Source organism: Musa acuminata, chromosome BXJ3-7, assembly GCF_036884655.1.
Source record: "Musa acuminata AAA Group cultivar baxijiao chromosome BXJ3-7, Cavendish_Baxijiao_AAA, whole genome shotgun sequence".
Lineage (NCBI taxonomy): Eukaryota > Viridiplantae > Streptophyta > Magnoliopsida > Zingiberales > Musaceae > Musa > Musa acuminata.
In genome coordinates, this window is record NC_088355.1 from 34,075,961 (window position 1) to 34,099,679 (window position 23,719).

The 23,719-nt window shown below is 40.1% G+C and overlaps 2 protein-coding genes across 2 annotated transcripts; one reads left to right on the plus strand and one right to left on the minus strand.

Annotated features, from left to right (window-relative positions):
* The first annotated feature begins 1,914 nt into the window (after positions 1–1,914).
* Positions 1,915–2,367, plus strand: LOC103992119 (ethylene-responsive transcription factor LEP-like). The gene has a single exon (XM_009411712.3). It carries the CDS (start codon positions 1,915–1,917, stop codon positions 2,365–2,367), a length of 453 nt encoding a protein of 150 aa, XP_009409987.2.
* Positions 2,368–19,500: 17,133 nt separating this feature from the next.
* Positions 19,501–23,572, minus strand: LOC103992120 (shikimate kinase 3, chloroplastic). Its single transcript, XM_009411713.3, has 10 exons — positions 23,134–23,572; positions 21,949–21,995; positions 21,792–21,846; positions 21,620–21,692; positions 21,422–21,509; positions 20,803–20,885; positions 20,588–20,717; positions 20,232–20,310; positions 19,828–19,892; positions 19,501–19,731 (listed from the first exon to the last, which is right to left on the minus strand). The coding sequence occupies exons 1-10, from the start codon at positions 23,348–23,350 to the stop codon at positions 19,660–19,662; spliced, it is 909 nt and encodes a 302-aa protein (XP_009409988.2). The 5' UTR covers positions 23,351–23,572; the 3' UTR covers positions 19,501–19,659.
* Positions 23,573–23,719: the final 147 nt, after the last annotated feature.

Sequence of the window (23,719 nt, forward strand, 5' to 3'; positions counted from 1 at the left end):
ATGTTGCTTAGTATCTGCATCAATATTGATGCAGATATAGATGTAGAGCAGTGTCACTCTGCACATACGATGGCATCGACAAGGATGCAAAATAGGATGATGTCGCTCTGCAGTTACATCGGCACCGATGTAGATACTATAGATACAGGGTAGTGAAAAGATTACTCGGCATTTGGATCAACACCAATACCAACAATGACGTGACAAGAGTGGTGCTGGTTTGCATCTCCTCCTCCCCCACAAGAAGTCGTAGAAGTCTCTAGCATTCTCGGCAACTATTGTATCGTTTTCATCGATTATAATCATAACAGTTACCTATGATCCTCAATAGCATGATCGTTCGCTACTACCATAAATGTAACTAGGATACTAAAATTATTTTTTTACCTAATTTTTGTATAAAAAAATGATATTATGATAAATAGAGTTAAATGTATCTCTTTAATAACTATAAGGATTCCAATATAAATTTTTTTAAGTCTAACAACCAAAATACTAAAAAGATCAGTAATATATAGTTAGCCTTTTATATTGTTGAATTGAGAAATAGGTTGAGAAAGAGATTATTTTTATTCATTAAGGTGATGCATATTTATCTGAGATTGCCTCAATCACTTAAATCTCACAATCAAATCAATTATCTGAGATTGCCTCTATCATGTGATCTTTTGAGATGATTTCTATCATATACAACAATATAACAATAGTAAAGGGGAATGAATAGAAAGTTAGAAGGAATGGTTTTGATCCACACGCATAATTCTCAACGGCGCGGTAGAACTATGGCCATGAGCACAATCAGAAACATTGGAAGTTCTTCTAGATTTAGACGTTGCTATGTTAGAAGTGGCAAGTCAGAGTTCACTGCCAGATTCGGAACATGATCCTGCGCTGCAAAAGCCAGAAGCTGCTTGTTTCACAGAAGCTGTTCCAGCTTCTTATGGTATCCGTGGGATCCCCAGCTTCTAATGGTATCTGTGGCAGATAACTTCCCCCTTCCCCGGCATCCACCGGCGGCCATTAGGCCTTCCAACCAGGAGATCAGCCTCCTCAGATTGCTGAAACTTTTGGCTACCACCATCAGAAAGCTTTTGTTTCTTTGCTACTGTGCAGGTGAATTTTGATAGCAAGTAGATTCCTTTTTACACTCTGATTTAGTTGTGTATGGAAAGACCAATAAATCTTAAGTTGGTTTATAAGAGTTAAAGATGAAAATAGTTTTATGATCATCAACGTGCTTTGCGTTGTCTTTCCACAGACAGACAGATGGCAAGCACCAATGCGTAATGCCAAGCAGGGATTTAGGGGAGATGGCCATCGTTGTCTTATCATGTCCAGGAAAACCTGGAAGAAGGAGGCCCCAATGGCCAGCCATTAGAGCAGCAGATTCGAGCATCACTTGCATTTCTTATTATAATGGTCAGAAGTGCATCTTACCTGCCCAACTAGCCATATCCAAAAAGCCACACACAGCCTCTTCTCTGATGGCCCGTCGATCGCGTTGCATTAGACCCGACTCCCGGATCAGTTTTAAGATTATTCTGATTTCGATTCGAATCGTCGTTTTTTATTTTTATTTTTATTTCTAATTAAATATAACTTAAAATAAAAAATAAGAAAATAATCATTTATTTAAAAAATTACAAATCGTCGGTTCGATAGATTAAAAAAATCGTCGGTTTTGATTCCAGAAAACCGTAGCTGAACTCTTCGGCTCGGTTCGATTCCGGTTCGATTCGATTCGGGTTCAATTCTGTTAGGAACTTAACTGAACTGAACTGATGAACCGTGTGCATAAATATTTTATGCAACCCAGTTCTTCTTCTTCTTCTTCTTCCGCTTATAGCCTATCCAGTTTCGTCTTCCAGAGTCTCCGAGTGAATGTTGCAAGTGTTATTACGGAGGAATGAAATAATGGCAGATCGCCCCTTGGTTATCGAACACCGCCACCGGCGGCGGCGCTCTCGAGCATCGAGTGAGTACCTTGGAGTTCGCCGTAGGCCATGGGGCCGCTATGCTGCTGAGATCCGGAATCCATACACGAAGGAAAGGCACTGGCTCGGCACCTTCGACACCGCAGAGGAGGCTGCAGTCGCCTACGACCTCTCCTCCATTTCCTTCAGTGGACTGGCTCGTGCTCGAACCAACTTTTATTATCCTTTTCTAGCTCCTCCTAACATGCCATCTCCACCGCCCCCGCCGCCGCCGCCGCCTCCTCCTCCTCCTCCTTCACCTACATCCGAGCAAAGGGATGATCTCCATCTCGAGTTCGATTACGTTCAGGATGACGAGTCGATGACCATCGCAGCCATCCTGCAGAGTTTTCGCCGCTCCTCATCTCTTTCTTCATCTTCTTTTCTGTGGTAAGCAGAGGTATCGGATGCTTGCAGTGCTTCACCTTCTTTTCTCCACTATGATTTCTTGTTGGTCTTGATGCTAAATATCATCAATTTCGAAAAGTTATAGAAACTGCTATAGTATTAGAACTCAATTTCGTTGCCACCTTTGAACGGAGAAATATTTATCATAATTTATGACTCCACACTTGAAACACAACACTCCGCTGAATTATTACCTTATATATTCATCAAAGAGAATATTTCATACATTATTGGAAAATATTTTTTTCAATTAAACCTATAATAAAAAATCATCAGGAGGTTGTTTGAAATTATTATTTTTCTTTTCATTATTAACTGGAACGTTAGATAGATCACATCAAAAAATCAATCCAATCTCAATCTTTTTATAGGTCTAAACATTAGATCGAATACTCGAGACCCTCTCAATTGTACTCGAAGATCTCTTACAAGCGTGAGCTCAAATTGATAAGATACTAAAGTCTTATCGTAAAAGAAATAAAAGAAATGATAAGACTCTGATACCAAATGATAAGATCCTAAAGTCAAATGATAATTATCATTTCGAGAGGATCGACCTCCTTGATCGTTTCGAATGGATCGATCTCCTAGGGCTTGTCATAACAAACTGGAATAAAATTTCATTGATTGATTAATTGATTTAAAAAAACGGTTACATCACTATTTATAGAGTTCCACCTACAATCTATCAAGACTTGAACTCTTAATAATAATTAAATATTAAATAAATTTCTACCCGATTCAACTAAACAGACTCAATAAACATTATTCAAAAATAGATCTTAATACAAGTCAAGTTGATCAAGTCATCATCCATTAGTTCTATTGATAACAATATGATCGATGTTAGTTTCGACCTCACACTTAAGAGCCAAAATGTTGTTGTCAGAAGTGCTTCCTCTTTTTTAATCTAACATTTGACTAACTAAATGGCAATATAAAAAAAAATCTAATTTTAAACCACTGGGGAGACCGTCTCTTTCCATTGTTAGGTGAGGTTTGAGAACAAAACATTACTTTTACCTACCGAAGTTGTTCTTATAGTAATTAATTGTGAGGATTCATGGCTGTTGATGGTCAGAAGTGGCTGCTGGTGAACACCAAGCTTAAATTCGATCTCTCACCTTCCAAGGAAACATGCCCGACTATATAAGAATAGAAACAACAGCTGTTTCATCTCCTTCCACTCCAAAATACACGCACTTACAAGTACAAGTATTCTTGGATATAGAAATTACATAAAGCATTATAGTCTTAGATTCATTAATTTTAAAGGATTAAAACTCGTCATAATATTATCTATATTAGATGATTTAAATTAATTAAACTCTTATCTTAATATTTCTTATATCAATAAAACTTTTATTAGCATTATCCTTTAACACAAATATGAAGGTTTATGGTCTCTCCTGATGGGGATATAAACAGGAATAACCTTTGTATAGGAACAAATACTAGAAGACCAAAATACGCAGCGGAATAAAATGGAAACACAATCAAACAGAACACCAAGATATACGTGGAAAACCCCTTCAATGTGAAGGGTAAAAACCACGGGGCAAACTAGAGATAATCCACTATGAGAATAATGAATATACAAATCTCAATCTCTTGCCCAAAACCCAAGCAACAATCACAAGAGAATAACTGGGATACAAGGATCACGTTACTGCCCACAATATCTAAAACCTCCCAAGTAATCACAGCAAGAGCCTACTGTAGATTTGATCTAACCTGAGATGAGAACACTGCTAGATGATTGTGAACAGTCTCTCTGCGTTGTCCTTGTCTTCTTCCCTTTCTTTCTCTTCCTTTTCTGCCTTGTTCTCCTTCTTCTCTTTGGAATCTCGTGGCTTAAAAGATCTGCCTCGTTGCTGCCTTTTTATTGCTTTAATCTGCCTCTAAAACGTAGCCACCACACCCCCCTAATCTTAATTAGGGTTAGGTTAAGAGGGGGTGTGAGCTGTGGGCTGATAAAGCCCACATGGGCTGAATATGGGCCATCAGCCCAACAACCTCCCCCTTCAGCCCATAAGGGAGGCTGTCCCATGACTCCTCAATGTGAAGCCATACCGACCAACTGTCGGCATATCTCCTGTCTTTCTTTTGTTAAGGTCTTCGTCAACATGTCTGCTCCGTTGTCATCTGTATGAATTTTCTGAAGCTGCAACTGCTTCTCTTCAAATACATTTCGAATCCAGTGGTATCTGACATCTATATGCTTTGACTTGGAATGAAACATTGGGTTCTTACACAAATGGATGGCACTCTGGCTGTCACAATGCACCACATAATTTTCCTGTTTCAGCCCCAATTCTTGTAAGAATTCTTTCATCCATAACATTTCTTTGCATACCTCTGTAGTAGCAATATATTCTGCTTCTGTGGTGGAGAGAGCAATACACCTTTGTAACCTGGATTGCCATGACACAGCTCCCCCTGCAAAAGTAAGTACATAACCTGAAGTAGACTTCCTCGTATCTATATCTCTTGCCATATCTGCATCTGTGTAACCTGTTAACGCAGGTGGTCTACCTCCAAAGCTTAAACAAACCTTAGAGCTCCCTCTGAGATATCTAAAAATCCACTTCACTGCTGCCCAGTGCTCTTTGCCTGGATTTGCAAGAAATCTGCTAGTAACACCCACTGCATATGCGATGTCCGGCCTCGTACATACCATTGCATACATTAAACTTCCAACTGCTGAAGCATAAGGAACCTTTTGCATTTTCTCCTTCTCCTCATCACTTGACGGACTCTGTTCTGAGCACAACTTGAAGTGACCTGCAAGAGGAGAACCAACTGGCTTAGCATTGCTCATACTAAATCTTTCCAATACCTTCTCGATGTATTTCTCCTGTGACAACCAAATCTTCTTGTTTTTCCTGTCACGAGAAATCTGTATGCCTAGTATTTGCTTTGCTGGCCCCATGTCCTTCATTGCAAAAGACTCACTCAGTTCCTTCTTCAACCTGTCAATTTTAGACATATCTTTTCCAAGAATAAGCATGTCATCAACATAAAGTAAGAGAATAATAAAATTCTCACCAAACCATTTGATGTACACACAATGATCTGAAACCGTTCTTTTGTATCCATTTTCTGTCATAAATGAATCAAACTTTCTGTACCACTGTCTTGGAGCTTGCTTTAGCCCATACAAGCTCTTCTTCAACTTGCAGACAAAATTATCTTTACCTTTGACTTTGAAGCCTTCTGGTTGCTCCATATAAATTTCCTCCTCCAAATCACCATGAAGGAAAGCTGTCTTCACATCTAACTGCTCAACCTCCAAGTCCTGGCTAGCAGCAATACCAAGAGCAACACGAATAGAAGACATTTTAACAACAGGAGAAAATATCTCTTCAAAGTCAATACCTTTCTTTTGACCAAAGCCTTTCACAACCAATCTAGCTTTGTACTTTGGTTGAGAACAATATTCTTGAGTCTTCAACCTAAAAACCCACTTGTTCTTCAAGGCCTTCATTCCATTTGGTAGCAGCACCAAATCATAAGTGTGGTTCTTCTGAAGAGCATCCATCTCTTCCTGCATAGCAACTAACCACTTCTCTTTCTGCTCACTCTCAACTGCTTCCTGGTAACTCTCTGGTTCACCTGCATCAGTAAGCATCACATACTCTGTTAGGATCGAGAGCACTAAGAGGGGGGGGGTGAATTAGTGCAGCGGAAATCTTACAGCGATTTAAAAACCAAAAGCTGCGTTCGTTCAAAAACTGTTATGATGCAAAAGCAAATTCTCAGTTTGTATCTAAGTGCAGTTTGCGTCTAAGCGCAGATTGCGTCTAAGCGCAGTTTTGCGTCTAAGCGCAGTTTACGCCTAAACTCAGATTTACGTCTAAACACTGTTTTACGTCTAAACGCAGATTTACGTCTAAACGCAGATTTACGTCTAAACTCAGATTTACGTCTAAACGCTGTTTTACGTCTAAACGCAGATTTACGTCTAAACGCAGATTTACGTCTAAACGCAGATTTACGTCTAAACGCAGTTTTACGTCTAAACGCAGATTTACGTCTAAACTCAAAAACTTGTTTGTATACTCGCAGAAGGCAGTATGCAGTTGGAATCAAGACGTAAATGTGAACTGAGATCTGATGATTGAGCGAGGAAAGCCGATTTACGTCTGAATGCAGTTTTACGTCTAAATGCTGAAACTCGTTCGTAAAATCGTAGAGGACAGATTGCAGTTATCAATAGGATTAAAGTGTAAGTGTAAACTGCAAAGAAGCTCGTTCGTAAAAGCACGGAAGACAGTTCTGCAGAATCAAACGTAAACGTAAACTGTAATGTATGAAAATACGAATTTACGTCTGAATGCAGATTCGGAAGAAGAGCACTTAGAACTTGTTCGTGAAAGCGCAGAAAGCAGTAGTAATGAGGGAGGTTTGCAGTAATGATAAAGTGCTCGAAAATAAATGCAAACCAGAGATTTAGAGTGGTTCGGTCAGCCTTGACCTACTCCACTTTTGGCTTCCTCCACCGATGAGGTTGCCGACGTCAACTAGGTGCCTTCCTTCAATGGGCGAAGGCCAAACTTCCCTCTTACAATTTCTCTCCTTTTGACAGGCTTAGGAGACAACCTTTACAGACCTTTCTCTCCTCACTTTACAATTGAAAACTTGAAGAACAGAAGGAGGAGACTTAAAGGCTTTACAACACTTTTGAGCTCTTAGAATCACAGAAAAGATCAAGATTTCGGTATTGGTCTGTATCTTTTCAGTGCTGAATGGGTGGGGTATTTATAGGCCCCAACCCAATTCAAAATTCGAGCTCAAAACGATCAAATCGATCAAATCCCAGAATTCTGGGATCAGGCGGTTGCACCTCTCAACTGGAGAGGTGGCACCGCCTGGCAGAGCTCGAAGACTGAGCTCGATAGTTGCATCACCTGGCAGAGCTCGAAGACTGAGCTTGGTGGTTGCATCACCTGGCAGAGCTCGAAATCTGAGCTCGGTGGTTGCATCACCTGGGAGAGCTCCAAACTGAGCTCAGGCTGATGCACCTCTCTGCCAGAGCTCGAAGACTGAGCTTGGTGAATGCATCACCTGGCAGAGCTCGAGACTTAGCTCAGGCTGATGCACCTCTCTGCCAGAGCTCGAAGACTGAGCTCGGTGGTTGCATCGCCTGGCAGAGCTCGAAACTTGAGCTCTGGCGGTGCAACCTCTTGGCTGGGGCGGTTGCACCTCCCAACCCCACAGCCCAGGCGGTTGCACCTCCTGGCTGGGGCGGTTGCACCTCCCAACCCCACAGCCCAGGCGGTTGCACCTCCTGGCTGGGGCGGTTGCACCTCTCAACCCCACAGCCCAAGCGGTTGCACCTCCTGGCTGGGGCGGTTGCACCTCTCAACCCCACAGCCCAGGCGGTTGCACCTCCTGGCTGGGGCGGTTGCACCTCCTGGTGCAATCTGGGTCCGAATGGTTCACTCCATTCGGCCCACTTTGAATCTTTTCAGGGGCCCAATTGCCCCAAGATTAAGCTAATGGGATCACCTCCCATTTTCATGCTTAATCATCGTGCTAACTACGATTAACTCTAAGACAACTTCTGCAGCTTTGCTCCAATGCGTCAATCGCTTCTTCCGGCGAGTTTCCGGCCAACTTCCGTCGATCAACCGATAACCCTCGGTGATCCTTCTGCGGACATCCGGCATACTCCTGGACTTGCGACGATCCACTTGGCGAGTTCCGACGAGCTTCGCTTGGCAAGCTTCTGGACTTCTCGGATCTGTTCACGCTGAACCTCCGACGACCGTCCGAACTTCCGTCGAACTCTCGAACTCCCAACGTGATCCTGATCTTGACTCCGGGGCAACACCTGCTGCTTGTCTTACTCTTTATCGTAGTTAATCCTGCACAACAAAACAAAACTTCGATCGAGACAATTAATCCTAAGCAATTAACCAAGTTGTCCGACATGTCATTGGTCCCTCGACGCTTCGTCCGATTCTTCGGCGCATCGTCCTCTCGTGCAGCCTATTGCCCAATCGGCCAGTTGACTCCGCAACTCCGATATCCTTGGCACAATACCCGCTCTTCTTGGCCCGATGCCCGAGTTCACAGCCCGAAGCCTTCTGTCGATACGTCGACCGATCCACCGGCCCGACGTCCAATCTTCTGACATGTTCCTTCGGCACAACATGATTATCCTGCTTTAATTGTCTCAACCTGATCAAGGCATCCTGCGTCACTCAAAACGCAGATTAAATCATAAACATATATCAAGTAGTTTCATCATCAAAATACGAGATTCAACAATCTCCCCCTTTTTTATGATGACAACTACTTGATGACGGAGTTAACCTTAACTCCCGGAGTTTAAACAAACTCCCCCTATCAATATGCCATATTGATAGAACCTTGAATTCAAACTGAATTCAAGTCATTGCAATATTCATCATGAATACTTGCAACACGTCAACATGAACATATGCATAAACTTTATGCATCACATGTCATGTCATCAACATACTTTCATCAACATACTTCTCCCCCTTTGTCATCAACAAAAAGGAGAAGTATCACAATCAAGTGTTTGTGTGTGATATTGGTTCAACTCTTTGCATGAAAAACATAATATCAAGTTTTATCATCATGCAAGTTTGCTAATATCAACATGAAAAATTACGATGTAAGCTTTTGATATCATAACGCAAACATTTCAAGTGTTTTTCAATTGTAGCATTTCATCACATGGTAAGATATCAACGCGTAAAATTACGATACAAGCTCTTGATATCTTAACGCATGATGCAAACATGGCATAATGCAAGTTTGGCAATCATAGCATCAATTCATATATTTCTCACCCTTTGTTATCAACAAAACGGAGAACGATATAAGCAAATTTTAAGCATAAGTGCTTGTAATTATTCATGTCATAACTAGGTTCATGTCATTTTCCAACAGTGAGTGATAGGATATCAATTATACAAACATCTCAAGGAAAACATGACATGGAGATAGCTTTGAAAACTTCTTCCTTTTTTGTTATTATCTTTTTGCATGAAGGAGGAAGACTATTTGTGATACATGCTATTTGTGAGTGAAGTTAGAATCGATGAGAGATTAAATCATGCTTCATTTTTACAAGGACCAAGATATGTATGTGAAATAAATCCTTGCAAGTAAAAACACTTTCATCCATATTCATCAAATCCATTTCTCAAAAAATATTTTTCACATGATGTGTGTATGAGAGATGTATTTGCTAGTTAATTACATATGTCAAAAATCAATGATATGAACTAAACTTGATATGACATATGCTTGGTAAGTTTGGAAGAGAGTGAACTTGATATGTTAGATTCAAGAGAATCCGAAAATGAAATTTGACTCTTTCTTCCATTCGGACAAGGTTTTGCTATAGATATTCAATTACAATCATGAAGGTAAAGCATGCTTGTTATCATGGAAGTTTTGTATTCAAGCACATAATTTTCAACAAGTAATTGTGTAAAATCATTATGTCAATCAAGTGATTCGATCATTCAATCAAGAAGGTTCGAAAAATAATTTTAACACGTTCAATCATTAGGACGTGTTTTTGCCATAGTTTTTCAAATACAATCATAAAGATAAGACATACTCATCATCATGATAGTATGATAGCAGGTTTACCAAATACAAGCTGGCAAAAAATTTGTACATTTTAAGGCCCGCAAGCTAGCAATTTTGAGATGTTCAAGAAAGCAACTCTTGCTTCTTGATATATGCAAATTTGTCAAGTTTTGCTAGATGTGCAAGTTAGCATTTTGCCTCTTGAGATAGGCAAGATAGCACATTTGCTTCTTTTGAGATAGCAACTTTTTGCTTCTCTTTAGACCAACAAGCTAGCAATTTTTACGATAAGCTAGCAAAAATTTTGAAAGCAAATGCAAGATAGCTTTCTTGTGTAAGCTCATGATTCTTGCTTCCTATTGCAATGTGCAAATTGCAAGTTTTGCTTTTTGAGATATTCAAGATAGTGATGTTCAAGAAGACAATTTTTCTTCTTGAAATAAGCAAGTTAGCAATCTTTGCTTCTTAAAATAGGCAAGCTAGCAATCAAGTTTTTTCATCTTTTGTACAAGCTAGCTATCTCCCCCTTTGTCATTGTCAACAAGGGAAAAACCCTTTACATCAATTTCTAAATCATGACAAAGGTAAGTACTCATTCTTATTTGTGCATCATTATAGTTTCAATGCACAAATTCATTAACATTACATTTCAAAAAATTTATGCATGATACCGAAAAATCAATCATCATCATGAGCATATCAAACATGATATTCAAGCATCCATGATATATCATTTTGGCAGCATGATCATAGATATTCAAACGATGGTATCTAGAATTCATTACATCCTATTATGCATGATCATTAACTCCTCATTTGTATTTCATGCATTATTTCATTTCATCTCATAAGGAATATCAAGAAGAGTTATTGGATGATGAGATAAATATTTTATGAATACACAGAATATCATAAGTGTTTCATGTAGTCATATTATCACATGAAGCATATTATCATTTTTAAGATTCATAACATGAATAATGTTATTACTATTTCATCAAAATCAGTTTCGAGATTCACATAATATCATGAAATCATTAATCTCGATAAAATGGGAAAAACATTTTCTTTTTAAGTGATTCTTTTAACACATCATAAAAAAGAAAAACTCATTCATAATTCAAGTGATTTACAAGATATCATAAATGAATTTATCACTTGTATTTTACCAAAATCGAGAACTCTAGAGTTAGAAAATGATTGAAGCATTTAATCTGATTGAAGAATGATTCATATTTAAAGTGTAGCATTTGTCAAATCTGACATCATCAAGTATAACTTTAATATTTTCATTGCAACATTAAGCAAGGTTTCATTGAACATAATTTTGAATGATTCTTATAAATGCCTAAAACTTCTTTAGTTTATGATTGACTTTATAATAGCATGCTCAAATCTTTATTCTTATGTCAAAACCATACATTATATTTAATAAACAAAGACAATGAAAAATATCAAGCCTTCCAGACAAAAGCCATGTATCATCATTGAAAAGCAATATGAAAATCATCAAAATATACATTCTTGCTTCTCAAGCACATAAGATTAATCTCACTAGGTGTAAAATCATTAGATTTCTATCTTGCATTAACATAAGACATGCAATTTTCATTATCATTTTCAAGACTACAAGTATGATCATATTTTTGCATTTTCATTGTTAAATTATTAAAAATATAATTTTCAAGAAAATTTAAAGAAAAATGCATCATGAAAAGCATCATGTAATTTCGAAGTAAATTAGGGGGATTTCAATTACCTCATCATTGTAGGCTGTTAAGGCGTAGTTTGCCGCCTTGCTTATGTTGACTTTCTCTTCTTCGGAGGAGCTCGATTCATCCCAATTTTTGTTCTTCTTCTTGCGTTTAAAGCAAGTAGTTCCATTCTTTTTGCTTTTTAATTTTCGTTTCATTTTAAGTTCACCATCACTTGAGCTTATGCTCGAGTGGTCTTCAAATGTTCTATGTCCCAAATCCTTCCTGTTCTTTGGAAGGTTGGTTTGTTCATCATTGTCCTCATCACTTGAGTCATCGCTCAAGTGGCATTCATTTGTCCAGAGTTCCAAATCCTTCCTGTTCTTTGGAAGGTGGTTCTCAAGTTCTTCACGTGCATTGCACGTCATTTCATATGTGATCAATGAACCAATTAGTTCTTCAAGTGGAAAATGGTTCAAGTTTTTCGATTCTTGAATAGCAGTTACTTTTGAATCCCAAGTTTTAGAAAGTGAGCGCAAAACTTTGTTAACGAGTTCAAAATCCGAAAAGCTTTTACCAAGTGATTTTAAACCATTGACGACATCCGTAAAACGGGTGTACATGTCAACAACGGTTTCGCTTGGTTTCATATGAAAAAGCTCGAAATCAAGCAGTAGAATATTAACTTTCGAGTCTTTGACTCTACTAGTTCCCTCGTGCGTGATTTCAAGAGTGCGCCAAATATCGAAAGCCGTTTCACACGTAGAAATCCGATTGAACTCATTTTTGTCCAATGCGCAAAATAAGGCATTCATAGCCTTTGCGTTTAAAGAAAAATTCTTCTTCTCCAAAACCGACCATTCGTTCATCGGTTTGGAGGGAAGTTGAAAACCGTTTTCAATGATATTCCATAAATCCAGATTTAGAGAAATTAAGAAAACTCTCATTCGAGTTTTCCAATAAGTGTAGTCCAATCCGTTAAAGAACGGTGGACGAAAGACCGAACAGCCCTCTTGAAAAGTCATTTCTCTCGGGTGTAAATCCGAAATGAGAAATACCCGGCTCTGATACCAATTGTTAGGATCGAGAGCACTAAGAGGGGGGGGGTGAATTAGTGCAGCGGAAATCTTACAGCGATTTAAAAACCAAAAGCTGCGTTCGTTCAAAAACTGTTATGATGCAAAAGCAAATTCTCAGTTTGTATCTAAGTGCAGTTTGCGTCTAAGCGCAGATTGCGTCTAAGCGCAGTTTTGCGTCTAAGCGCAGTTTACGCCTAAACTCAGATTTACGTCTAAACACTGTTTTACGTCTAAACGCAGATTTACGTCTAAACGCAGATTTACGTCTAAACTCAGATTTACGTCTAAACGCTGTTTTACGTCTAAACGCAGATTTACGTCTAAACGCAGATTTACGTCTAAACGTAGATTTACGTCTAAACGCAGTTTTACGTCTAAACGCAGATTTACGTCTAAACTCAAAAACTTGTTTGTATACTCGCAGAAGGCAGTATGCAGTTGGAATCAAGACGTAAATGTGAACTGAGATCTGATGATTGAGCGAGGAAAGCCGATTTACGTCTGAATGCAGTTTTACGTCTAAATGCTGAAACTCGTTCGTAAAATCGTAGAGGACAGATTGCAGTTATCAATAGGATTAAAGTGTAAGTGTAAACTGCAAAGAAGCTCGTTCGTAAAAGCACGGAAGACAGTTCTGCAGAATCAAACGTAAACGTAAACTGTAATGTATGAAAATACGAATTTACGTCTGAATGCAGATTCGGAAGAAGAGCACTTAGAACTTGTTCGTGAAAGCGCAGAAAGCAGTAGTAATGAGGGAGGTTTGCAGTAATGATAAAGTGCTCGAAAATAAATGCAAACCAGAGATTTAGAGTGGTTCGGTCAGCCTTGACCTACTCCACTTTTGGCTTCCTCCACCGATGAGGTTGCCGACGTCAACTAGGTGCCTTCCTTCAATGGGCGAAGGCCAAACTTCCCTCTTACAATTTCTCTCCTTTTGACAGGCTTAGGAGACAACCTTTACAGACCTTTCTCTCCTCACTTTACAATTGAAAACTTGAAGAACAGAAGGAGGAGACTTAAAGGCTTTACAACACTTTTGAGCTCTTAGAATCACAGAAAAGATCAAGATTTCGGTATTGGTCTGTATCTTTTCAGTGCTGAATGGGTGGGTATTTATAGGCCCCAACCCAATTCAAAATTCGAGCTCAAAACGATCAAATCGATCAAATCCCAGAATTCTGGGATCAGGCGGTTGCACCTCTCAACTGGAGAGGTGGCACCGCCTGGCAGAGCTCGAAGACTGAGCTCAGCCGATTGCTCTTCTCTGCCAGAGCTCGAAGACTGAGCTCGATGGTTGCATCACCTGGCAGAGCTCGAAGACTGAGCTTGGTGGTTGCATCACCTGGCAGAGCTCGAAATCTGAGCTCGGTGGTTGCATCACCTGGGAGAGCTCCAAACTGAGCTCAGGCTGATGCACCTCTCTGCCAGAGCTCGAAGACTGAGCTTGGTGAATGCATCACCTGGCAGAGCTCGAGACTTAGCTCAGGCTGATGCACCTCTCTGCCAGAGCTCGAAGACTGAGCTCGGTGGTTGCATCGCTTGGCAGAGCTCGAAACTTGAGCTCTAGCGGTGCAACCTCTTGGCTGGGGCGGTTGCACCTCCCAACCCCACAGCCCAGGCGGTTGCACCTCCTGGCTGGGGCGGTTGCACCTCCCAACCCCACAGCCCAGGCGGTTGCACCTCCTGGCTGGGGCGGTTGCACCTCTCAACCCCACAGCCCAGGCGGTTGCACCTCCTGGCTGGGGCGGTTGCACCTCTCAACCCCACAGCCCAGGCGGTTGCACCTCCTGGCTGGGGCGGTTGCACCTCCTGGTGCAATCTGGGTCCGAATGGTTCACTCCATTCGGCCCACTTTGAATCTTTTCAGGGGCCCAATTGCCCCAAGATTAAGCTAATGGGATCACCTCCCATTTTCATGCTTAATCATCGTGCTAACTACGATTAACTCTAAGACAACTTCTGCAGCTTTGCTCCAATGCGTCAATCGCTTCTTCCGGCGAGTTTCCGGCCAACTTCCGTCGATCAACCGATAACCCTCGGTGATCCTTCTGCGGACATCCGGCATACTCCTGGACTTGCGACGATCCACTTGGCGAGTTCCGATGAGCTTCGCTTGGCAAGCTTCTGGACTTCTCGGATCTGTTCACGCTGAACCTCCGACGACCGTCCGAACTTCCGTCGAACTCTCGAACTCCCAACGTGATCCTGATCTTGACTCCGGGGCAACACCTGCTGCTTGTCTTACTCTTTATCGTAGTTAATCCTGCACAACAAAACAAAACTTCGATCGAGACAATTAATCCTAAGCAATTAACCAAGTTGTCCGACATGTCATTGGTCCCTCGACGCTTCGTCCGATTCTTCGGCGCATCGTCCTCTCGTGCAGCCTATTGCCCAATCGGCCAGTTGACTCCGCAACTCCGATATCCTTGGCACAATACCCGCTCTTCTTGGCCCGATGCCCGAGTTCACGGCCCGAAGCCTTCTGTCGATACGTCGACCGATCCACCGGCCCGACGTCCAATCTTCTGACATGTTCCTTCGGCACAACATGATTATCCTGCTTTAATTGTCTCAACCTGATCAAGGCATCCTGCGTCACTCAAAACGCAGATTAAATCATAAACATATATCAAGTAGTTTCATCATCAAAATACGAGATTCAACATACTCATCTGTAGAGTATCTTCTGGAAGGTTGACGTTGTCTAGAAGATCTTCTCAATTGAGGTTCTGCGGGAACTTGCTCTCCTACTTCTTCTTGCTCAACATGTCCTGCAGGTAAATCAATATCAGGCTCTACACTATTTTCCTGCACATCTCCCCCATCACCCTGATATACTGGAGGAATAACTGGGTCACAATCTGCTAATCCTTCTATAGAAGTCTTGGCTGGTGCCTTCTTCTTCAAATCCTCAAAGGTTTGATCCTCAAAGAAGACCACATCTCTACTCCTGAACACTTTCTGCTTTTCTGGATCCCAAAGCCTGTAACCAAACTGATCATGTGAGTAACCAAGAAAAATACATTCTTTAGACTTACCATCTAGCTTGGACCTCTCATTATCTGGAACATGTGCAAATGCACGACAACCAAACACTCTCAAATGCCTGTAGGAAACATCTTTCCCTGACCATACATGCTCTGCAACATCACCATCTAGGGCTGTACATGGTGATAAGTTGATCACATCAACTACAGTCCTCAAAGCCTCATCCCAAAACCTTTTGGGTAGCTTGGCCTGTGAAAGCATACATCTGATCTTTTCCATGATGGTGCGGTTCATCCTCTCTGCAATTGCATTATGCTGAGGTGTACCAGGAACTGTCATCTCATGTTGGATCTCATGCGACCTGCAATAGTCATTAAACAATCCCATATACTCACCACCATTATCTGATCTTATGCATTTCAATTTCCTTTCTGTCTCCCTTTCAACCCTGGCATGAAACTCTTTGAAGACATTAATAACCTGATCTTTGGTCTTCAAAGCATAAGCTCAAACTTTCCTGGAAAAATCATCTATAAAAGTGACAAAATAAAGTGCACCACTTATACCAAGAACATCAACAGATCCACCAGGAGTTTTTGTCCTCAAAGGACCACATACATCTGTATAAACACGGTCTAAGGCATGCATTTTTCTAGACAAAGCAGCACTAGCAAATGAAACTCTATGTTGTTTACCAGCCAAACAATCAATACAAGGGTTCAGATGTATACCTCTGAGATCTGGTAATACCTCTCTCTTGGAAAGAGCTTGCAGCCCCTTCTCGCTCATGTGTCCCAATCGCCTATGCCACAACTCCATACTGAAGTCTTTCTCTGTAGCATTTAACTGCTCACCATAAGCTTTAGCCTGCAACCTGTACAAAGTATGACATTTCTTTCCATTAGCTATAACAAGAGAACCCTTACTGAGCTTCCATTGCCCTCTGTGAAATCTGCTTTCATACTCTTCATCATCTAGTCTTCCAACTGAAATTAAATTTAGCCTCAAGTCAACCACATGCCTCACATCCTTAAGTACCAACTTACAGCCAAGGTTGGTCTTTAAATGGATATCACCCATGCCAATGATGTCTGCTGTGCCATAGTTGCCCATCTTGACAACACCAAAGTTTCCAGACCTGTATGTAGCAAAAAACTCCCTCCGTGGTGTAGCATGATAAGAAGCACCTGTGTCAATCACCCACTCAAGATCCTGACACACACAAGAAAAAATATCATCAGAAGGAGACAAAATCAAATAATCACCACCCTGCACTATAGCTGTAGTATTATCCTTTGACTCTGTAGACTCCACTTCTTTTCCCTTTTTCTTGTTCTTCTTAGGTTGCTTACATTGGTTCTTGTAATGTCCTTTCTCACCACAGTTATAGCAAACAATATCTTTTCTTGATCTTGACTTGCTCCTACCCATACGTGAACTGCTTCTAGACTTTGACCTTCCTCTGTTCTCTGATATAAGTGCCTGTGAATCATTCTGAGATGTTGCCGAACTCTTTCTTCTCAACTCCTCATTCAACAAACTGCTTGTTACTTGACTCATAGTGACAATACCATCTGGCGTAGAATTACTAAGGGAAACCACCAGTGTCTCCCAACTTTCTGGTAATGAACTGAGAAGTAACAATGCCTGCAACTCATCATCAAGAGACATTCTCATAGAGGATAACTGGTTAGTAATACTCTGCATTTCATTCAAATGCTCAGCAATAGAAGCACCCTCTCTATATTTTAGGTTCACAAGTTTTCTGATCAAAAAAGCTTTGTTGCCAGCTGTTTTTCTTTCATAGAGACTTTCCAATTTTTTCCAAAGAGAATATGCAGAAATTTCAGTAGAAACATGGTGAAATACACTATCATCAAGCCACTGTCTAATAAATCCAATTGTTTTTCGATCTAACCTCTTCCACTCATCATCTATCATAGTTGTAGGTTTTGCACTATCCTCTTGCAAAGGTCCATACAAATCTTTGCAATACAAGAGATCTTCCATTCTTGGTTTCCATATCATCCAATTATTTCCATTCAAACTAATCATGCGAGAAATATTACTGGCCTCCATGTTCAAATACAAAAATTAAATCACCAAAACCCCGCTCTGATACCAGTTGATGGGGATATAAACAGGAATAACCTTTGTATAGGAACAAATACTAGAAGATCAAAATACGCAGCGGAATAAAATGGAAACACAATCAAACAGAACACCAAGATATACGTGGAAAACCCCTTCAATGTGAAGGGTAAAAATCACGGGGCAAATTAGAGATAATCCACTATGAGAATAATGAATATACAAATCTCAATCTCTTGCCCAAAACCCAAGCAACAATCACAAGAGAATAACTGGGATACAAGGATCACGTTACTGCCCACAATATCTAAAACCTCCCAAGTAATCACAGCAAGAGCCTACTGTAGATTTGATCTAACCTGAGATGAGAACACTGCTAGATGATTGTGAACAGTCTCTCTGCGTTGTCCTTGTCTTCTTCCCTTTCTTTCTCTTTCTTTTCTGCCTTGTTCTCCTTCTTCTCTTTGGAATCTCGTGGCTTAAAAGATCTGCCTCGTTGCTGCCTTTTTATAGCTTTAATCTGTCTCTAAAACGCAGTCACCACACTCCCCTAATCTTAATTAGGGTTAAGTTAAGAGGGGGTGTGAACTGTGGGCTGATAAAGCCCACATGGGCTGAATATGGGCCATCAGCCCAACATCTCCCTTGCGAGAGCTAATAATTATCCTCAACGTTTATCATCTTCCTCATGGGCGATGATAATTTGGTTGGTTTTACCTCCATCTTCATTGGGTTGTGGCGCAGTAGGAATTTGGTTGGTTTTATCTCCTTGGCCATCACTGGGTTCTGGTTTAGTAGGAGTCCTTGAAGGCATGGTTACACCTTCAATGCGTGCTGGCGTCAGAGGAGCTCTTGAAACCGTGGTTGTAAGCCCACGTTCCTGTATGCATAGAGAAGAGCGGCTATTTTGGTCATTAGATGACAGAACTGAACCTAGAGATCAAGATTGTGACATGAACAGTAATACTCCATGAGAAGGAGATGTAAGTGAAAGAGAGAAAAAGAGAGTACACTGGATCTCATTCTAGTCTCTTCTTCGTTAGGAGAGTCCTGGAGATGATGGGACGAGTTCGACCCGCCCAGGAAACGAGCACAAGCTTGGAAGAGCTGCAGGAACGCCACTTTCTAGATGAATTCATGGCCAAGATGAGGCTCGGACAGTTTGGATCTCTCTCTCTCTCTCTCAACTCGTAGGTGATATGGATTTCAGCACTGAGCCATCCATATTTATTTGAAATGGAAGGCTGAATAACTCCATGCCTGTCAGTTGGTGTAAATGATAGAGATACAAAAAAAGATCAAATCGGTTGATGAGATATACGTGATGTTGAATTTGAGTGACTCTCCAACCAGACTCCATCACCATAAAACAACAAAGGCATTATTTAAACCATGGAATATGGCCGCTGGATACGCAAGGCCATCCCTAGAACAGATTAACTATCATATAAGTCATCATCTTAGTTGAAGGATGTAGCATGTACTGTATAAGCCATCATACACACACACACCTTGAAAAGATTAACTATCATATAAGTCAGAAGTCTTAAGGTTTTATCTATTTTCACATTTGAGGAACTAATAAGTTCTTTGCAAGCTGATGAATATTAGATATTTGTTTACATGCCAATTATTTCTTAAATGAAGGGAATAAAATAAAAATAAGCATCTGCAAAAACAAAATTTGGGTGCATTTGGACTGCAAGCTTTTCATTACGTGCTTATTCATTTACAGGACTCCAACTGAGCAGGTTCGTATCTTCAATAAACAAAAAGATTTTATGTAATGGATATAAGCAAAGACATGAGATACAGTAGAGAGGCAGGGATGATCTGGGCATTTCATCCCAGAATGAAACGATGATTCAAAGCAGCTGCATTCTCGATAACATAGCTCTCGATCTGTGTTAGTGCCTGCCAAATAGTAAACATAAAGAGAAACATTTCAGAGGTCGACCGTAACACCCAAAAATTACAGACAAGTGATGAAAGAACTGGTGTAAGTTATACCTCAAACGCAATATCCGTTGGTGTAAGCGCATGAACATCCCCATGGCCCTTTTTATCTGCAATATCTGCACAATGACCAAAGTAAATTTATCCAGTTAAATTTTGTTTGGTGACTACTACAGATTGACTAGATGACCAATTGTGTACAGCTTATCTGAATAATGGGGAGCCTGATAGTAACTCTCCTAAACTAAAGGCGAAGACCCACAATGGTAAACGTGGTTCAGAATCAGAAATGAAATGACAGCATGGAGAGTAATTTATACAACCATAAATGATATGACAAATTGAGAACTTAAAAAAGTGTAGAACAATTAAATATATAATTGCCAGAACTAAAACTTGGATCCGAGTAGAATGTAGCTAGAAATAATTAGCGACCAAGATAATGCAACTGAACATACGTTCAAGGGATACTCTTGCATCAGCATTTGCATATGCCTTGCCCCTTTGTTCGGAGAGTGCAGTGAGTTTCGCAAAAGCCTGCAGCGATATCAATAGTTAGGCCATGTTCTCAATGCAGCACCCTTTTTTTGTTTACAGTTCAACTCTTAACACGAAAAGCTGAAGTTACAGGTTTTCCTATCAACCAACAATCACTTTCTCTTAGAAAATTGCACATTGGTTAATTAACTTAAATGTCCTCAAAGAAGAATAGACCACTCAACAAGACAAGTTTATCACCTACTCAGAATATATATTAGGCTCCAGTCCAGCTGGTAGGTGAGTTTCTTATCATATAGTTTCATGCAGAGGTTACCTTCGTGTATGGATCACCAGGTTCTTGATGCAAAAGAGGGCGCGAAGCAGTCCCTACAGCAGCAATCCGCCTAGCCAGAGCTTCCAGAGGAACATCTAGCCAGATTGTAATCCCCTGTTTCATATATTTCCTGACAGTTTCAAATAATAACGCTTAGTTAACATTGCTGCCTTCAAGAAAGTTTAACAAATAGAATTGTGTGTTACGTCAACTACCAGTTGATTGGACGAATTACGGCACCACCACCAGTTGCGACAACCAAACGGCGCATTGAAGACAAGTCCTTTAAGACCTCACTCTAGAGCATGAAAAGGAAAATATTAGGAACCAATTTAAACTGAAGAAAAAAAGGAAAACATAATGAAACAAGTTACAAAGTTGTGCATCTTGTGATAAGTTAACATATGGCTGTGGATATATCCAACATTATCGGCCAAACATTACTGGGCCACAATATATGCATTTGTCATCCACTAATCACAAAAATTTATTAACATCACCAATGTTCGCAAACATAAGATTAGTTGTGGGTGCATGAAAGGAAAATATGCTAATAAATCCTCAAAACATGAAAAAGGATAAATATTACGTCTAAGCATGGATCAGGAGAAGTAAGGAATGGATGATAAATTTGTGCCTTTTGGAATGAAGTGAACATATTTGGTCATGAACTTTATCAAACATGTTTGGAAAGCTAACAATTTTGTCATAAGGTGCACATTTTTCATCCAGTAATCACAAGAAGTTTCTGAAATCACAAGTCCCCATAACATCTATATATGATTTACCAAAAAATTACAATATTCATCTAAGACAATAAAAATATGTAAGCACCTCATTGTCTCTGAAGAAGGCTTCACTATACTCCTCAAATATCTGGGCAACAGAAGATACACCAACAGCCTGTTCGACCAATTTGTCACTGTAAAGAACAGAGCCATTAAATATTCAATTACAAGTAAAATAAATGAAAGAAAACACAGGTTTATTCATAAGATGAACACAATACATTATCAAGAATATGAAACAAACCTGTCGAAGAAAGAATAACGTAGCACTTCTGCTAAGATCTTGCCTACAGTGCTTTTACCAGAACCCATCATCCCTGCAACAGACACAAACAAACCATTCAGACATCCTAATTTATTATTTCATAATTAAAGTTATCTAACGACTTATTGCTCACAATTCATAAAATACTAACCAACAAGATAGATACAACGCCCACTCATGTAGGGAAGAACTTCTTCTGACTTCCTCTGCATTCAGACCAATATTAGGTTTATAATGACAGTACAAAAATGATGGTACCACTATATAAGTTCTTTTCCTTCAAAATTTGCATTTAAACAATGTCAAACCTTCAATACGAGAGCTTCATCAAATGAGTTGTGAAAGTTCTCTGAGCCTGTACCACCAAAAAGATCTGAAGTAATTACTAACCAAAAAAAGATTGTTAACTAACAGACAATTAGGATCACTTATCACAAAGATATCTGTCATTCAACCAATACAGTTATCAAAACACTTGTACAGTCAAGTTTGACGATAGTATTATTGTAGCAATTGCAATAAGGCTATCTCATGGCTAATGGAGAAAAGGAAAGTCTATTCTACCTTAACAATCATCCGTATTCAAAAACTAAAGATTTATGATCTAAAATGTGAGTAGACCAGTTTAAACAGAGATATGTCATCTCTCTTTCTGGTGTTGCAAATTAGATTAATAAGTTCATATAATAAGCCTAGATGATATATCCATCCAAACAAGTCTCGAGAAGTGCCTGAAATTTTTTTCAACTGACAATCAGGTTTGGTTTTTGTAACAGTTCGAGTAGAAGTGACAAAAAAACTAAGCTAATTTTAGTAAATGTGGGTTTCTTAAAAATAAGCTCAGGTCACTGATCTTCCAATGGGGACAAAGACCAAGATCACAGTCAAAAGTAAATGGCACCACAAGGAAATTAAGCACATCCCTATCAGACGGTCTCATTATTTGTGATCAATGGGAATGGTAATATCAGTGTTTCAGATGGATAAAAAATTCCAAATCATTATTGACCCTCTAAGACATCCTACATGTAATCCCTAATAGAACCTTAGAATCCAAGGAATGTCTTGACAAATAGTTACATACTCAAGAATTTTTTACAATTTAAACCTATGCCAAAGAAACTGAAACCAAGAAAAGCAAGGCAGAGGACCATCTTTATCATCCTCACTCTTTTCTAATCTAAGGTACCACACAGTTCAACATGTGTTTCACATGTTCTAGATCAGACAGATTATTCCATCCCATACAAAAAAAAAAAAAAACACTGCTATTTCTGTGGATGGAAATATTTTCAGACGTACAAGACCATAAAACATAAAAATCTTGCGTGCCTTAGTTACTGATTCGAAGCATTAAGAAAGCAATTAAATGGATGAAATCAAAAGAATAGTAAATATTCGTAAATAAATGTTAGAAACTCTACAACTAATAAGAAATTGGACAGAATAATAAATTCTGGAGACCCAAATAAAGAAAGAGGGCAAAAACTCACCTGATGGCTTCTTGTGACAACAAAAAATGTTGCGCTCAGCATGTCCGGTGCGAATCGAAGCTCCACTCCTCCGTGGATCCCCGAATCGAACCATGGCGACCTTGCGCTCCTCCAAGCATCGGTTGGAGAGCCTGGCGAAGCCGCCAGTCTTCCGTCCGACCTTCTCCGTACCGATCCAAGAGCAGGATTGCAAGCTCAGAGCCGGACTCGCCTCCATCTTCCGATCTAAGAATCGACAATAGAAAAAGCAAATCTGCTTCTCTTGTTCGTTATAAGTTGCCAAATACCCAAACTCCCTGCAAGAACAACCGAACCGGCACCATTCCCGAGCGCGCTGGCCTCGATCGGAAGTTCAAAACTCAGCAACCCGCAGGGAGTTTGAAGGATCGAACCAACGTAGTCGCTCGGAATAGGATCTCCGGCCGGGTGGGGGGGGGGAGAGGAGATGGGAGGAAGAGGAGAAGCGAAGGGAGGCGGTGTGGCTATTTATTGCCGCTCAGCGTGATCGAATAGTTGCATTTCAATACATATACCTAAAGTTACCAATATGCCCCCAAGGGCTATTAGTCTTTTTTTTTTGCTTGAT

Excerpts from the sequence above, each read along its gene's own strand:
- LOC103992120 (XM_009411713.3), bottom strand. The coding sequence starts at position 23,350 with ATGGAGGCGAGTCCGGCTCTGAGCTTGCAATCCTGCTCTTGGATCGGT. Across the intron at positions 21,996-23,133 it reads TTGTCACAAGAAGCCATCAG|GCTCAGAGAACTTTCACAAC; the intron begins GTGAGTTTTTGC and ends TTGGTGGTACAG. Across the intron at positions 19,732-19,827 it reads CAACGGATATTGCGTTTGAG|GCACTAACACAGATCGAGAG; the intron begins GTATAACTTACA and ends ACTATTTGGCAG.
- LOC103992119 (XM_009411712.3), top strand. The coding sequence starts at position 1,915 with ATGGCAGATCGCCCCTTGGTTATCGAACACCGCCACCGGCGGCGGCGC.